The 18,716-nt window shown below is 38.2% G+C and overlaps 1 protein-coding gene across 1 annotated transcript in view; it reads right to left on the bottom strand.

Annotated features, from left to right (window-relative positions):
- The window catches only part of TTC39B (tetratricopeptide repeat domain 39B), a 130,104-nt gene that overhangs the window by 78,660 nt on the left and 32,728 nt on the right, over window positions 1-18,716 (bottom strand). The window contains exon 2 of the mRNA XM_090274091.1: window positions 18,370-18,404. Coding sequence (XP_090130217.1) covers window positions 18,370-18,404 — 35 coding nt within the window. The remainder of the gene's footprint in view (window positions 1-18,369; window positions 18,405-18,716) is intronic.

The following is an 18,716-nucleotide window of genomic DNA, read 5'->3' as shown; positions in this document are numbered from 1 at the left end:
AAACATATTCTGCATCTACAAAGATGACTATTTCCAGTTGGTGTTTAAAAGTATTTGACTATGGTCTCTGAACATATTGACTTTCAGAAATTGCTTTAGCTGATGTGATTTTAAGATAAATGAGATCAGTAACTAAATGATATAAATCAGTTCACTAGAATAGTAAGACTTTCATTTAACAAAGGCAAATCAAGAACATATGCGGGTTATGGTGGGAACCATACTTTAACCTCTATCTTTACAACATTTTCAAAATTGATTCAATAATAATTCAGCAAGGTTACAGTTCTAGCCTCCAGTGAATTCCAATAAGGGAAAGTGGGACACAATGACTAACGACAGATGTTTAGACTAAAGGGTCTGCGTCACCAGGAAAAAAATGGCACAGATTCAAATGCACAATTAGAAAAGGGTGACCGTGTAAAGCTCACTTTTTGGTAACTCCCATTTCCTGTAATCCTGCTACAAAGAGAGAGGCTGAAGCTGACACAGCAAGGAGAGGGGTGAAGTCTATTCTGAGATCGTGACCCTGTACTTAATCTTTTTTTAAGGTTTTTAGTCACCCTAGCAAAACAAAACCTACAGTGAAGCCCCCAAAGGACGTAAGACAAATACAGTGAACACACAGTGAGTCACTGTAATTCTTCCATTGTTGTGCAGCCGTGCACACCTTGCAGCAAAAATAAACCAGCCATGGCATCCTGGACCGCCGCAGCCTCTGCAGCCGCAAGATTTGCTATTTTCTCTGATTTCAGCACTCGCCCTTAGGGGGTTAAAGGGGGCAGTGGGGAGAGGAAAACCCTAGCAAGTTTGACATGAAGCCTTTAATGAAGAAAATGTCAACTAACAAAAACTGCAGGCCTCCAATGAAATTTAACTCCAATTTTTTAAATTGGCGTCTCTTTTCTTGAATTAAATCCTCAAAGATCTAAGGAGAACGCTGCAATCATACCCCCAGGAACAGCTAAATAAATACAACATACTCACAGATTTAGATCAGCTGTAACTTTGGAGGAATGAATCTAGCCCAACCGTGAAGATGCTTTTCCCTCTCTTCTACCAGATTTTTTAAAAGCCAACAAAAAGAAGAGGCAGTCCTCAATTTAAAAGTCAACAAAATCCTCAATTTCTGTTTTATTTCTTGGTCTCCAGTGAGACTCTCAATTACCAGGCATGAGAAAAGAAGTTGCCGAGGCAGCTGACAGCATCCCAGAGCTTCCCAGGGCAGAATTTAAGACATGTCAGTTAAAGTGGCAGGTCTGCTCACTGCCCGCCCGTGGCTGATGCTTCTGCAGGAAAGGATGACGGGAGATTTTTTTCCCCCAATCTCTGCTGCAGCCTAATGCTAATCCATCACTGTGTATCTGTCCTAGGGAAACAACAAATAAAAATACAAATAGCCTGGATTTATTAAAATATACAGGGTCTTTTAAAGATTTTCAAATAATCCAGGAATTACCTACATCAGAAGAGGGTCAGTTGCAAAACATAGTGGATTTCTTTTGTTTCAAGGATAATGAAGAGCAGGCTGATACTCCCAGGTTAGACTTGGATTTCATATCCCACGGACATTTTAAAAACATGAAATAAGGGAAAATTACATTCTCTAAAGTTTTTAGTCTAACAGGTTAAATGCACAAAAGTTAAATTAATGAAGTGAATTAAATACACATGACATATTCACGTCATCACCACTGGAAACTGCCCTTTGAAATTAATGTTAGGTAAACAATATTTGAACTGATCTTGATGAAATTTTTTTAAAGTAACCTTAGGGATTGTCAGTGACTTGGTAATTTTCTTATCTTGCCTTAAGAGCTCTAGCGCATACTGAAACTGAAATGTTTTTTATGATGGGACTCTCCATTTTATCTGATTATAAAAGTTTTAGGCAATGTGTTCTGATGTTTCCTGATTATAAAATAATAAACTCCTTGGAGAGACCTAGAAAACAATGAAAACAGTTGAAACCAGCCATAATCTCATAACCCAGAGACAACCACTGTTAATAATTGCAATATTTACTTCATCTTCTTTCTTTCTCTTTCTCTAAGTACACACATGCACTTTTTTTAAAGACAGAAATGGACAGAAGAGAAAGAGAAACATTGATTTCTGCTGTTTCACTTATTTATGTTTTCACAGGTATGTGCCCTGACCAGGGATCAAACCCACAACCTTGGCATATCAGGATGATGCTCTAACCAACTGAGCTACCCAGCCAGGGCTACACGCATTTTTCTTTAATTCTATCATTGTATATTGCCTTTTCACACAGCATCATGTTATGATAAATGCGACCCAATGTTAACCACCTATATTTCTAAAAGTGCCCAAAAGAGCATATGACAGCCAATCAACATGTATTTGTGTGGCTACTATGTGCTGGGCATGGGATACAGTGGTAAGCAGAGTACACATGGTCCCCGCTACCATGGAGCTCTCTGTCCAGCAGGGAAGCCAGATATCTACCAAATAATAGCAAATGTGATAGCTACTGTACTTCAGAGGAGAACTACAAGACACTTTAGAAATATATAAGAGACCTGGTCAAGGTTTTTCAAGAAAGAAAGAGAATGGCAAGGTCAACTGCAAAATTATTAGTACAGTATACTTCATATCTGTATTTTCTCATCAACACAAATATATTTTATCTAATATTCTTTTTCCTATATAAAAAGAAATTTTAAGTCCAGCTATTTTTTTGTGCATAATGTACCATATGTAAGAGAATTGATCTAACTTGTATCTGAACAAAACCTCTGAGAAATTGCAAAAGAAAGACCACCCAGGTAATGTCAGACATCCATAAAATGGTGAGTTACCACATATTTCCAAGAGATCTTCAAACTAAAATTAACGTAGCCATGCTCAGAATCTCATAAAGGCTAAAAGACTCCTTTGAGAACGCTGGAAGAAATATGACAATTTGACATGGATTTTTTGCGTGACCATATTGATACAATCTAAAAGAAAATAAAAACATCCAACATCCAGATAATTTATGTAAATCCTCTGCCCTCATGCAGAAAAAATGTAACTCCCCCTCCAAAAAAACATAACTTTAGAGTGGAAAAACCTGGCAAACACAATTCTGCCAGGTGATTAAGACCAACATCAACAGCGATAAATAATGTTGATAGTATGTACCCTCGATATGATGTGATGAAAATGGCACTTTATCCCTCTGCTCTTTCTCCAAAAAACCTGTAACTCCAGTCTTACCATAAGAAAAACATCAGACAAATTCCAATAGAAGGGCATCTTACAAAATATATGACTAGCACTACTCAAAACTTTCAAAAAGAAAAAAAAGCCTGAGAAACTGTCACAACCAAATAGGTAAAAAATAAGTAAATCTAAATAAAGTCTAAACTTTAGTTAGTGATAATGTATTAATATTGGCTCAATAATTATAATAAATTATTGTATAGGTAACTATATGTACTATCTTTTTCCCCAAATTAAAAGTAATTTGATTTTTTCTGATCATTAGTAAAATATATTCCATAAAAATGTTGACAATGAAAAAATACGTAAAGGGGACTTTTTGAAATTATAAATACCCTATAACCCCATCATTCTGAGATAATCAATTCCAAACAAAATAATTGTGTGTGTGTGTGTATATACTGCTCTACTATATTATGCTATTTTTAGCTGTGTTAGGTTGAATAATGGCCCCCCAAAAAATATCCAGGTCCTAATCCCTGGAATCTATGAATGTTACTTTATATTAGAAAAGAGATTCTACTGGTATAATTAAATTAGGAATCTTGAGATAGGGAGATTATCCTGGATTGTCTGAGTGGGCCCTGCAAGCCATCAATCACAAGTGTCCTTTTAACAAGGAGGCACAGAGAAGGCAAAAGGTGATGTACCCATGAAAACAGAGTAATTTGAAAAGACTATGCTGCTGCTGGCTTTGAAGTCAGAGAAAGGGACCATGAGTCAAGGAAAGCAAGAAGTATAGCTCTCGAAAGTGGACACAGGAAAGAAAATTGATTCTCTCCTGCAATCTCCCAAGGGAGCACGGTCATGAGACACGTTGGTTTTGATTCAGTGAAACCCACTGCAGACTTCTGACCTCCAAAATTGTGAGAGAATAAATTTGTGTTTTTAAGCCACCAAGTTAGTGGCAATGTGATACAGCAGCCACAGGAAACTAATACAGTAGCCTTACTGACCTGTATTTCTTCTTTCCAGTTACAAAATATACCCTTTTGACAATTTTTCCATCAAAGTGTTCTCTTTCTTGATCTGGGTTTTTATTTGGTTTTTTGTTTTTGTTTTTTATAAATATTAATCCTCTTTCATAGATGCTTAAGTTTTCTTCCCAGTTAATTCTCTTTTAACTGGACTTACAAGGGTTTTGTCAAAATGGTCAAAACTATTTTTTTTCCTGTTAGTGTCAGGCTTAAAACATAATTCCAGCCCAATGAATGCAGAGTTATTTGCCTTAGCTTGCTTTTAATATTTAAACAATAAAATCTTCAACATTGTTCCTTTCTCACTTAAAAACCATGCAAAGCCATACATCCCCACACGTGTCCCTCCACCCTTCCGCCTCTGGACCAACATCAACACCAAGTCCCTCCCCCGAAACTACCTCAGTGCCCTCGATGCCTGATGTGGAGAATATGTTCAACAAACCCTTGTTACACCACACAAAGGAGGCATGCTCACCTCATCCCTCAGCTGATGAACCGGCTCTCAGAAATGGGGAAATAGCCAAGGATAACAGCAACTCTTGCTTCTCAAATAGTTGTTAACTAGACAAAACCTTTTCTTTTGTTTTTAATTTTATTTTTTAATGTTTTATATCTTGAGGTAGCCACTGGAAGACTGCATGAAAATTATACCTTTAGAGGAACAGTGGTTTTACAAAAACAGTAGTGCTCCCAAGATGACATCGTACATTAAGTAATTGGTGTGTGTGCCTGCTTTACATTTTGCAATTGTACAAAATGCTTTCAAATAAAAGATTTCATAGATTAAAAACATAGGTTACAAAATAATTTTTAACTTACCCTGAATTGTCTGAAAAGGCACCCTTGTACTATTTAAGTTCTACTGAAAATACATGTATCAAAACAGTATAATTGTACTGAGACAATGAGAATGTCCTCTCAAAATATATATGCTTTTAGTAGTTGGTCATAAAATTAATTTTCTTGTAGTAACTACACAGAATTATTTCAATCAAAGCAAACAATACATTTTGGTATAATTTTTTAAATTGGTGCCAAATTCTTTAAATAGCAAAAAAACTCTTAAATCATTGGGGGATATGACAAAGAACTTTATATAAACATACACACACACAATTTTTTAACTGCATAAAAATAAAGTCAGCCCTGGCTGTTGTGGCTCAGTGGATTGAGTGACGGCCTATGAACCAAAAGGTTGCTGGTTCGATTCCCAGTCAGGGCACATGCTGGGGTTGCAGGCCAGGTCCCCAGTTGGGGGGATGAGAGAGGCAATCAATCAATGTATCTCTTGCACATTGATGCTTCTCTCCCTTTTTCTCCCTCCCTTCCCCTCTCTCTAAAATTAAATAAAATCTTTAAAAAAAATGAAGTCATACAACTCTTGCAGAAAATTTTCTTACATGGTAAAATAAATAGAAACCACAGCTTATAACTGAATTACCTACAGGGTAAACCAAAACTACCTATACCTCTAAAAATGATAATTGATCAGAACTACATGGAGCTTTAACATTCTGAACTCTAGTTATAAGATTCTGTTTACAGGCAATAAAAAAAAATACTCCTTGCTGGCTTGAATACTTTCACTCTGGAAATAAAAATAAAATAAATATCATAGAAATTACACAAAAATGAAAATCATACATAAATCCCCAAATACCATTTCAGTTACAAGGAATTTCAGAGTCCTTTAGATTTCTTAGATGCTATTAAGTCTTCAGATTATTTTTTAAATGTATACGATATATGATACTGAACTACATATTATTTACAAATATATCTAGCCCAAATATCACTCCGTCTTTGAGAAATTCTACCTATGATGTTATAAAAACAAGATGACACAAATGGGGGGGAGTGAGAAGAAGGGAAGAAAGGAGGAACCAGAGATTGATTAATTTTCAAAACATAAGCAATGAAGAAATTTGACACATTAAAAAAGGTAAAGCATCTACTTTTTGGAAGTTTTATTAGCCATTTTGGGCTATTTTTATCAAGAGATGGATAAAGATATCACGAGACAAGGCAGAAAAAAATGGTAGAAAGTTAACAAAAGGCAGTGAAGCTTATTATCCCTTAAGACTCTGACAGCTTATTTACATAAACTTCAGATGAAAAGTGAGTCAGCCCATAGTTAATAGCAAAGGAGACACCCACAGTCCTGAAATGTTCACTAGGCCCAAACAACTAGACATTACATAGTTATGTATGTATTTGGTTGACTAACACAACTAGCCGTAATCATTTTCTTTTTTAATACACATCCTAAAAGATCTTTGAACTCACTCTCCCTTTGAATAATCACAGCAATTATTATTGTGCCCCATCTTTGGTAATGTCTCAAAAATAATGACCAGGATTTTTTAATGCACTGCAAATCCTTGTAGTCTACTTTGATTACCCATCTATATTTTCTGATTAGTACATTCATTCAACAAATTCATTAATTTGATAGATACAGATTGAGGACCTACTATGTGCTGGGCATGGTGCTTAGATGCAGGGTACACCATGATGAACAGCATAGCCTAGTCCTGACCTCATGGAACTTAAGAGCACAAAGGAACAGATGGTCAAAAAACAAGTAACAATTAACTACAAAACAAAAAGTGGAGTGAAACAAACAGAAGCCAAGATTTTTAAAATGGGGAAGGAGTAGCCTATTTAAGAGGAGTCACTAAGAAAGGTAGGAGAACATCCTAATCGAGAGCTGAGGATGACAGGAAGCAGCCCTGGGAGAAGTGGGAGGAAGTCACTGCAGTCAGAGAGGCCCACATGCACAAATCTAGGTGAGCAAAGGGTGTGCTACACAAAACACTGCGAGGGGCTGTGGCTAGAGGGCAGTGCATGAGGGTGAGAACTCTCACCTGACCAGGTGGCAGCAGTATGTGGGGGCCTGACCAGCTCAAGCCTTGTGGACTGGGGCAGATTGGGGTCTTCATCCTCAGAGATATGCAAATTCATGGGCAGATTTTAAGCAAGGGATTTACAGCATTCAATCTAATTTCAAAAAGGATCACTCTGTCCTGATTCAAACAAACATGTTGTTAATAAGTTATATGACACAACTGGGGAAATTTGAACACTGATAGGATAATTGATGAATATTGTTAATTTTTTGAGGTGTGATGACAGTCTTGTGATGTTTTTAAAAAAAGAGACCTATCATTTATATTTGCATACCAATACAAACTTAAATGATGCATATTTGAGATACAGATTAGATAATAGTTCTTTATCGATGTTGTTTTCCTGACCTTGATATCTGAATGGTAACTATATTAAGAGGTCTTCATTTCTAGGGAGTACATACTAAAATATTTAAAGGTAGAAATAAATGATAATGCCTAAGACATGACTCCAAACAACCAATGGGTGCATTATAGATGAAATGAGATGGGCCTTGAGTTGACAACTGTGTGAGATGAGTAATGAATATAGTTCAGTTTACTATCCTTGCTACTTTTTGTATATATTTTAATTTTTTCATACTAAAATTTGTTTTACAATAAGGTAATTTTGGCTGCTTTGTAGAGAATAAGTGGGGTACAGTTGGGAAGTTGGAAGAAGAGTGAACAAAGGAAGCAAGAAAACATAGTAGGCTGCTAATAAAGTATCCCAGGCAACATGTGGAATTCCCGAGCTAATCTAACAGAGCGGGGAGAGAGAAAGGTGAATAGATGGGAAATAAATTTTGGAGGTAGAAATCATCAGACTTGTTAATATGGAAGTTAAAGAAAAGGGAAAAAATCAAAGATGTCCTCTGAAGTTGCGGCACAGAAATACACACTAGCCTCTTAACACAACCACATGAAAATTACAACTAAACAATAGAACAACCATCGTTTAGAACCATCAGAAATCAAGCTGAATGGAAATCTAACAACTACAGAATCAGAGAAGAAACCACACCAAGACTGGCAGAAGGGGCGCAGATGCCATGGCCTGGTCCCACACCCATGTGTGGTAGATAAAAATCGGGAGAGGTATCTCAGGATCGAGGGGTACCAGACCCACACCAGGCCCCCAGCCCAGGGTTCTAGTGCCAGGAAGGTAAGTCCCTATAACTTCTGGCTATAAAAACCAGTGGGGATAGAGGTTACAGAAGACAGAAATTTCTGGAGTCACAGGCAGTTCCTCTTAAAGGGCCCAGGCACAGATTAACATGGACGCAGAACCTCTAAGCTCCAGCATGGGAGCAGCATATTGAAGGACATTAGAGAAATATGCGGAGGAACTGAATTGTCCAGCATCAGGGCAAGAGCTGTGGGGCAGCTTTCTCCCAGACAGAAGTGCTGGCAGAGGCCATTGTGCCTTTCCTAGGCCCTCCCTGCACAGAGCCAGCAGGTGGGTGCCATATCTGAGTCTCCATCAACCTGGCTCACACTGTTTGCCCCACCCTGGTGATTTCCTGAGGCCCTACCCCTCCCAACTTTCAAGCCCAATCAATCTGTTTCCAGTGGCTTTTCCATACCAATGGTTGCCTTGGCCCATGCTTCAGATTTTCCTAAATTCTCTCAAACAAGAAGCATCTGGCTTCATCAAGCCTGACACCTCTCACTAAGGTACCCCAGGCCCCGCACTAGCAGCAGCCAGCGTTGGTTCACAGCTTGGACCCCTGGGAACCTCTAAGCCCTGCACATGTAGCAGCCATCTGCATATTGCTTTGTAGCTTATGCTGTGTGACCTTGGACAGAAAACAGACCTAGTTGATCTTGGTTGTGCCAACAGCTATCAAGACTCAATTATATGAGAAAGGTGTACACAGCTCACACTGTGGGCGCACCTTGAGTACCCAGCTTGGGTAACAGGGGAAGCTGGTGACACTGGGCCCTACAGGACACCTACTATATTAGGCCACGCTACCAAGCCTTGGAGATGTAGCAGCTCTAAGACACAGAAACAAACATAAGGAGGCTGCCAAAATGAGGAGACAAAGAAACATGACCCAAATGAAATAACAGAACAAAACGCCAGGAAAAAATAAATAAACAAAATGGAGACAAGCAATGTACTATTGGATTGGCCAAAAAGTTTGTTTGTTTGTTTCTCCAAAAGATGGCTCTAGGAGAGCTTAGTTATCTTCAACCTCATTTGAAACAATTTTTGTTAGACTGTATTGTGACAGCGGTCATATCAGCATTCATTTTTAAAAAAGCATATCAAAATAGGTGAATTTTTGTGTAGCCATTTTAATACTGAAGATGGAAGAAAATACACAACATTTAGGCATATTATGCCTTATTATTTCAAGAAAAGTAAAAACCCAACTGAAACACACAAAAAAAGATCTGTGCAGTGTATAGAGAAGATGCTGTGGCTGACCGAACATGTCAAAAGTGGTTTGCAAAGTTTTGTGCTGGAGATTTCTCATTGGAGGCTGCTCCATGGTCAGGAAGACCAGTTGAAGTTGATAGCGATCAAGCCAAGACATTAATTGAGAACAATCAATGTTATACCACACTGGAGATAGCTGACATACTCAAAATACCCAATGAATAATATTTTATGGAAACAGCCATACGGACTTTTGTCCACCTAATAGATGCAGAATTTAAAACACTAGTTATGAGGATGCTCAATGAACTTAAAACAGACCAACTACTGTTTCATAAGTAATTGATCTAAGTTGATGGGGGGGGTTCGGGGGAACTGGCCTTAAAAGCTTTATCTCATTATAACATACAATTTAAGGGTCATAAGAAAAGGCATGAAGAAGGAATAAGTCCATGAGAAATACTATACTGCTATACTACAGAATATTTATATTTTTATTTGCAAGCCCTTAACACCTGGTTAAAAATGTCACCTTATCACTTTATTCAAATTATAGTAAGGACAAATACACCTTCGTTCTTTCTCAAAAAAACATCTATCCCCACTGCATTCAGGACTGGATTAAACATGTACAAATTTGTTTGTTAGGTTAAATTCAAAAATTTAATAACGTGCTATGGAATATAAGAGATCATGGCTGAGAACATATTTAAACCTTCATCTGTTCTAACAGTCTTTGAACATAAATTTAATGTTTTCTCTGACTGTCAACTATCATAAAAAGAAAATCTTAATTAACTATTACACAACCAGCCCCCCAACCCCTGGTTAAGTTAATTAGATTTTTGTGTCATTGTCTACTGTGGATTTTATGAGAAAGAGGTTAATTGAAAACACTACCAAGTCACACTGATTCAAAATGGTTAGTCCATTCTCTCCACTCAATGGAGGCCAGGAATCCTCAGTGAACCAACTTCACTTTGTCCACATGTCTCAGGTCACCCTGGTACCCCCACAAAACCCCAAACCAATGCCAGCTGCTCCTATCTCCCAATCAGAAAGAACTCTCTTTGGAGCCCCTAGACATTTAATTATTCTTCACATGTCTATCACAATTCATTTATGAACATACTTTATTTACACTCACCACTACATTGTCAAGAGATGGCAGTTGTGCACAAACACTAGGAAGGATAACCAGTCATCAGAGCACCAAGAAGCTCACATCAGCATGGGATTGTTAACTCAAAAAGCAAAGAAGACAACAGCTCAGCTAGTCTTCTGGCAAATTTCCATAGTCCATGAGATGGGTCTAATTTACAGGTCACCTCTGCTGCCAAGCAAGTCAGGAAATTCATAAACAATTTTAATTTTTAAAAAGAACATGTGCAATGTGTCAGTGTTAAAAAAATAATAATAATCTCATTTTCCCTCCAGTTCTAAATGGCGATGTTTGTATGATCCACCAATTTGCAAACCGAGCAGCTCTACAAAGTATCAGTTAAAATAGCCAGTGGTTACCACAAATATCCAGAAATAGGAAAATCTCCGTCTGCGGTGGTAAATCCATTAAGCAGAAAAGGAGGGTAGGAAATAGTTTTCTGTTGTGGAAACAATTTAAGGCCTTCCTCATCTGTTAGAAATTCAGAAGAAAATTTTCCCAAGAAGAAATTAATCATCAGTTGGCAAGAGGACCGAATCTTGCCACAGAGAGATTGAAACATTGCTATTTGGGCTAGAAATGCAAAACCAAACTGTGTGGTTCAATCAGCATAATGAAAAGGAGCTCTACTGAGTGAAGCAGCTAATGGATCACAAAGGAATGTCGTGGCATCACAAACTGAGGAGAAATGAAAAAATATATATTGATAAACCCTAAAATTAGGACAAACTAAAAGTTCACACACACAAAAAAAACCTGAAGAATTTTTTACAATTAACATGTGTTTCACATCAGAGAAAACATACACGATTTTTAAAGAAAAAAACTGAACAACAGATTACTTCTGCAACTTTTTTTTTCCCCAAAGAAAGGTCTGCAAGGTTGGAGACCTAATTATAGGAACAACACTCTTTATTGGGGAAATAACAGGAACTACCCAGCTGAGCTTTCCCTGTGAATGAAAGGCATCCTACTAACTTTCAAAATGTTATTTTAAAAGATTTTTAGTCGTTCTGAAGTTTTTAACATGTGATACAAGTCTCTACTTTTTTTAATGGGAGATACTAAACATAACTTAATTTTGACCTTTTCCCAATGTCTCAGAGACAAGCATTATGAACACAATTTTCTCAATGGAGACTTACAGCAAACAGGGTGGGAGGAGCAGTAAACACCAATATTTTCTGAGCACCCAGTATGTGTCTTACTCCCATAATCACATTTAAATTTTATTTTTATCTTCCCAATTAACCTACGAGAGGATAAAGAAACTGAGACTCAAGAGAAACTGGTCACAGGCCTCCCAGCCAGGAAATGGTGGCTGGGACTGGAGCTCAAGTCCACCTGTCAAGTCCAAGGACTTGTCTCCAGGAAGGTACATCACATCTAGCTGTATGAACCTAAGCAAAATAAAACCCTGTTGCTGTGCTTTTGAGTTCTATGGCTGTACGTCATATTTGCTTTCTTCTTTCACTGACATTGTTCGCCACTATCAACATGCCCTCACCAGAACTCTGACAAAATTATGCCACAAACCAAGCTTATTAGAATCAGGTCAGAATTATTACAAAGACTCTGGATGGAGGCCTGTGCTACAAGTAAAGGACAAGATTTGTAAAGCATGGACACTAATATAACTTTGCGTGCCTTCCTGGCTTTGGGCTCTTTTTCAAATAGGTGAGGCTCTCATTAGCTCAAGTGTTACTATAATGTGCTGCTACAACCACCGTGAGGGGAGCATGTACCAGCAACATTTTGGAAACACGGAAAAAGAAACACAAAACTGTTTATGAGACAGTCTTAAAGGACAAAAGAAATAATGCACATCAGAAACCTAAATCAGCAAGAAAATTTTAAAACTTTTGGATTTACTACACTGAGCATAAAGTTCAAATTCAAAGACAAAAGAAAATGTTGGCAACAGCAGATAAACACAGCCAGCCCAAGAGAGGCTGAAAGGAGCAATGAATGGAAAAGACAACTAAAAAGTGAGGGAGTGTTAATGAGCTATTGTTTTCAGGATGAAAAAAATTATAACGCAGGTGACATTAGAAGAAAAGAAGCCAAGACATAAGACCTCCGGAATGGTGCATTTTTAAAGTTCAAGAAGGGTGTCTGACAGTCACAAACCAAAAATATCTCCCTCACAGGGGTCATTTTTGAATGCTGTTCTTCTGAGAACCAGTCATACTAAAAGTGGAACATTTAGAAGAGTTGAACAAAGTAGCTTTTGTGCAAACACAGACATATAGATCAAAGGAACAAAACAGAAAGCCCAGAAAGAGCATTATTATTTTAATGAAATGATTTGATAAAAGAACCATCATACATCAATTTTCTTTCCTTCACAGACTGAGCTAATGATGTTGGAATAATGGGCTAGCGAGTTTAGGGTTTGCATGAGACAGGGATCTAATTTTAAATTAACTTCAGTTGGGTTAAGTTCGGGGTTTTTGTCTTTGTTTTGGTTTTGGTTTTTTGGTTTGGTTTTTTTGTTGTTGTTCAAATATGTCCTTATGATTCTCTCCCTGCTGGATTTGTCTATTTCTAAGAGGTGTGTGGAAGTCATCAGTTATGATAATAGGTTCATCAATTTGTCCTGCAGCTCTATGAGTTTTTTCTTCACATAGTGACACTCTGCCATTAGACGCAGACACATTAAGAATTGTTCAATCTTCTTGGAGAATTGATTCTTCTGTCATTAGGTAGTGCCTTTCTTTAACCCTGGTAACTTTCCTTACTTTTGAAGTCTGTTCTCTGAGGTTAATATAGCTACTACTGCTTTCTTTTAATTAGTGTTATCTTGGTATATTTTTCTCCATCTGTTTACTGTTAATCTATATGTACATTTATGTTCAAAGTGAATTCCTTAGAGACAATATAGTTCAGTCATGTTTTCTGATCCACTCTAACAATCTGTCTTTTAACTGGCGCTTTCAGACCACTGACACTCAAAGTGATTATTGATATATTTGGATTAATATCTACCATACTTATTGCAATTTTCTATTTGTTGCCGTTGTTCTTTGCTCCTATTTTTGTTTTCCACTTTTCTTGCCTTTTGAGATTTTAATTGAGCATTTTATATTACTCCATTTTCTCCTCAGTCTTAGCATATCAGTTATAATCGGTTTTCCTTTTACCATTTTTAGTGGTTGCCCTAGTTTACAATACATATGGTACAACTAACCCAAGACCACTTTGAAATATACTATACCACTTCACAGTAGTGTGATAATATTATAATAACAAAATCATCCCAATTCCTCCTTCCCATCCCTAGCATCAGTGCTGTCATTAACTTCACTAATATATAAGCATGTGTGTATGTATATGTATATATATTATACATATATAATCAAATACATTGTTAATATTTTTTTTAATTTTAGAGAGCGGGGAAGGGAGGGAGAATGTGAGGGAGAGAAACAACTGTGTGTGAGAGAAACATAGATTGGTTGCCTCTTGCATACCCCCAACTGGGGACCTGGCCCGCAGCCCAGGCATATGCCCTGACCAGGAACCTCACCTGTGACCGTGACAATGCCCAACACCCTTCAGAGCTTTTCTTATTCTTAATTGATCTGACAAATAACTATCTGAAGGGTGTAGCTCTCTGTCTGCACTGCCGCTCTGTTCTCGCACGCTGTCTGCTTTATCAATCACAGCCCTTACCACATTATTAACAGTGGTTCTACAATCCTGGTCTGATCATTCCAAACCCTTGTCATATCTGGTTTGGATGCTTACTCTGCCTCTTCAAATTGTCTCCTTTTCCCTTTTGGTATACTGTTTAATTTTTCTTGATAGCTGGACATGACGTACAGACTAAAAGAAACTGCTGTAAATAGGCCTGTAGTGACGTAGTAATGAGGTGTGGGGGAGGAGAAAGCATTCCATAGTCCTACGATTAGGCTCAGTCACTTAGTGAACCTGGGCCTCTGGACTGTGAGCTTCACCAATACTTCTCAGTTATCTTCCCTCCCCACCCCCTCTCCCAGGTGGGACCGGATGGCTCGAGTGAGCTGGAGTTGGGTATTTCCCTTACCCAGGTGAGTTAGGCTCTGAAAATACCCCAGCAGGTTAGGATCTGGTTAACTGGTTTCCCCAGAGGACAAGCCTTCTTAAGAAGAATACATACTCTGGCATATCAAAAATGGTTCCTTTTCACCTCCCTTACTGGAGGCCTGAGATTTTTCTCCTCTATTTCATATGAGAATATGCTCAAGCTCCTGGAGGTGAATTTCACAATACTATCTGGTGTACGCCCCCACATCTATGACTAGGTTCCTCTGAAGTTGTTAACTCTCATTGTTGCCCACACTCAGCCCTCCACCATTCATCAGTCATAGGTCAGGTTTCCAAGCCTGCCACGGGTTCCTGCAGTGGTGTCTGCCCAAGTCTCTGACCTGGTAAGCAGTGATGCCCTGTATTCACCTGCTCTCCAGTCCTGGGGGTTACAATGTGCCCTGTTTCCTCCCCTTTCTTATGGATCCATAATGAATTATGGATTTTTCAGTCTGATCAGCTTTTTACTTGTTAGAACTGAGTGGCAACTTACAAGATCCTTACATGTGAAACCTGAAACTGGATGTCAAGTTCAGAGTTTTGTTTGTTCCTCTATAATTTGATTTCTTAAAAAACTAATAGGCCACCCTGTTGCCAAATCTGATGCCCCCAGAATACAACAAGGATGCCAGCCTGTTAAACCAAGCATGCCATGGTCCGGGGACAGCCAAATGACCTGGAGTCTGCACGATCCTTCCCCATGAGGGAAGGCCACACTCCCCTCCACACCCACACTCTTATTAGGGATTTCTGGACCCAAGGGTAGGTAGGACGACAACCATGTCCAGCTTGAAGCAACTAGAAGAGCTCTAGACCTTCGCCCATTGTCCTTTGTAAGATTATAAAGGGTCTGAAGTCTGAGAGGGAGGGATTGTTACTTTTTATTGTTTAAAAAATTAATTTTTTTGTTTTTTAAAGAATAATATAGGACAGGGTGATGCCAGAGAGCTTGTATGTACAATCCATGGGTATGGACTGGGGGGGCGGGAGGGGATTGCTGGGGGAGGATGGTGCTGGATGGAGGGGAGCAAGGGGGAAAAGATTGGAACTATTGTAACAATATAGTCCATAAAATATACTTTAAAAATAAATAATATAAAATAAAATAAAATATCAATGATAAAAAAAAAAAAAAAAAAACCTAATAGCCCTGGCTGGTATGCCTCATTGTATTGACGCCAGCCTGTGAACCAAAGGGTCGCCGGTTTGATTCCCAGTCAGGGCACATGCCTGGGTTATGGGCCAGGTCCCCAGTTGGGGAATGTGAGAGGCAACCACACATTGATGTTTCTCTGCCTCTCTTTCTCCCTTCCTTCCATTCTCTCTAAAAATAATAAAATCTTTAAAGAAAGAAAGAAAATCCAGAAGTTGTACTAGAAAAACAACTTAAAAAAACTAACAGATGTTAAAAAAAGCTGACAGTGCCTTACAGACCTAGAGGTAATGTCGCTGCCTAATGCAGCCAGTGAAGCAGAGAGAAACACAAGCTAATGTGTGCTTTGGTCACATCGATTGCGTCTGACCTGTATGCATCCCTTAGGCCGGAATCCCTTCTGGTGTGTGTCTCGTGTGCTCACTTCCTGCTGGGAACTGCAGGGCTCCACTGGTGACCTCCAATTACCAGCCCACAACTGATCTTTGTCCATCTCCTAGACTGCAGTCTCCTACTACAGCCAAAGTTCAGTTCCTGCCACCCAGAGTGGAGCAGAAACAGCAGAACTGAACTATTGTAAGATTTCTGGATAGCAGATAACACACCTTAAAAGGGACTTTTTAAAAATAATGTCACTTAAACAGGTTATCTTCCAAAGAGTATAGTATGAAAAGGGAAGGGGGGGAAAAAAACGTAATGTCACAGTGGAGAAACCTAACAAACACCATCTCTAGCCAGGTAGTCAAGTTTAATATGCTAGCAAGCCATGTTTTTAATATCTACCTCTGATATGATGTGATCAGGATGGCACTTAATATCTGTGCTCTTCCTCCCAAAACACATGACCTCAGTCTAATCATGAGAAAAAACAGACAAATCCCAATTGAGGGACATTCTACAAACTAACCATCCAGGACTGCTCAAAACTGTCAGTCACAAAAACCAAGGGAAGTCTGAGAAATGGTCATAGCCAAGAGGAGCCTAAGAAGACAAAATGACTAAGTGTAATGTGGTGTCCTGAAGGAGACATGCTGGGACACAAAAGGACACCAGGTAAAAACGGAAGAAAACAAAATAAAGTATGGACTGTAATTAATAATAATGTGCCCACAATAGCTTATTAATCATGACAAATGTACCATGCTAATGTAAAAAGTATAGAAGAGAAACATTTAAAGGAAAAGAAGACTAGCATTCATACAAAAGGAAACGCAATGTACAAAACAATGATAATAAACACTGTTAAAATAAAACAATTAAGTATCATTTAAGTAGCAAAACTGTTTCAAATAATATCCAGTGATGGTGATATTACATTTTAATCCATTTCATTTACACAGTATCGGTAGCCGTGCAAACTGATTTAAAAAAACTTAGTGCTATGGACTGAATTGTGGAACCCCAGAATTCACACTGAAGCCCTAACCCTCAAGTAACGGTATTTGGAGTTGAGGCCTTTGAGCGATAATTCGATTCAGGTAAAAGCCCGATGGTGGGCCCTTTTGATGGGATCAGTGTTGTTCCAAGAGATACCAGAGAGCAAGTGTGTTTTCTCCCTCCCTTCTAATATGTCACTTAAAATCATTACAAAACTGTGTAGACTTTTAGAAAATGCTTATAATAGTATTAAGTGTAACCCTAAAGCAAAAATCTACAATAAGAGGTTAACCATGTAAATAAATATACGCAAAATGTACAGGAATCTCCTGCTTTTCAGAAGGTCACCTTACGCAACTTCACTTTTGTAAAAGACCTATATATTAGTACCTGTTTTCACCAATGAAAAGAAAGAAGAGGATTTTCACTGTTTTAAAAAAGTCAAGAAGTGAAAATAGCATTTGGCATTTGTTTCACAGGAAGCCCTTATAGAGAGACAACACGCAACCCGAGCGAGCAGCAAGAGCGACTGGCCCGCCTGCTCCTTCGCCGGGAATCACGCTCAGCATCTCAGCATCACGCCACCATACTTTGAACTGTGTCTGTGAATGTCTGTGCTTTATCTCGATTTATTTTGTGCATTCCTGTCTTTACTACATATCAGTGTTATTTTAGTGTTTAGTATATTTATATGTTATTTGCTATGGTTTGGTAGGTTATTTTGAAGTCTGGGAATGCTCAAAAATTTTTCCATATAAATTAATGGTAACTGCTTCTTCTCTTTACGCCATTCTGGCTTGCAAAGGTTTCAGAGGAACACTCTACTTTCAGACAGTAGGAAACCCTGTAAAGGGGGTAGCTATAAACACAATTTACTCTGTTGGAAAACTTTTTTGTGTGTGTTTGTTTCATTAATGTTATAAAAAATAATACTCAAAAATATATTTGATAGTAACTTTAGACAGATCCTTTCTTAAGCATAACCATATTCTAACTCCTGAATTACAGAAAAGTGACTTCCTTCTAACAGTGGTCACTAATCTCAAAAGAAATTTTACATTTTATATAAGAGGACCATCAATTTTTATTTACTCCATACTTTTTATTATGTTACTACTTACGGAGAGATGGTTTCCAAGGCATCTTCAAAAATGTCCTGAGGGGGAACAAAAAATACAATGAGTTTCTCAAGAATCAAGAACTTTAAAGGTAAAACAGAAAATGAGTATGTGGGTGTGTGAGGGGGTGGGGGGTGAGGGGGTAGCAGTTTCTGTGGGATGCAGTTGAATCACTCAACTCTAATGAAATGTCTTTCAGAGAAAGCGAGCATAGAAATTTAAGTGAGGTTTCATTTTTTTAAGTAAGACTGGTAAAATACTTGGCTAGCAATCAAACTGGGGTAATGTTAAAGAGTGTGACTTCTTTAATGGAGTTATCTTTCACTCCTCAGTTTCATTCATCCCAGATA

Source organism: Furipterus horrens, unplaced genomic scaffold (assembly GCF_987537825.1).
Source record: "Furipterus horrens unplaced genomic scaffold, mFurHor1.1.pri manual_scaffold_4, whole genome shotgun sequence".
Lineage (NCBI taxonomy): Eukaryota > Metazoa > Chordata > Mammalia > Chiroptera > Furipteridae > Furipterus > Furipterus horrens.
The sequence above is the reverse complement of the archived record's forward strand: the minus strand, read 5'-3'. Positions and strand labels throughout refer to the sequence as shown.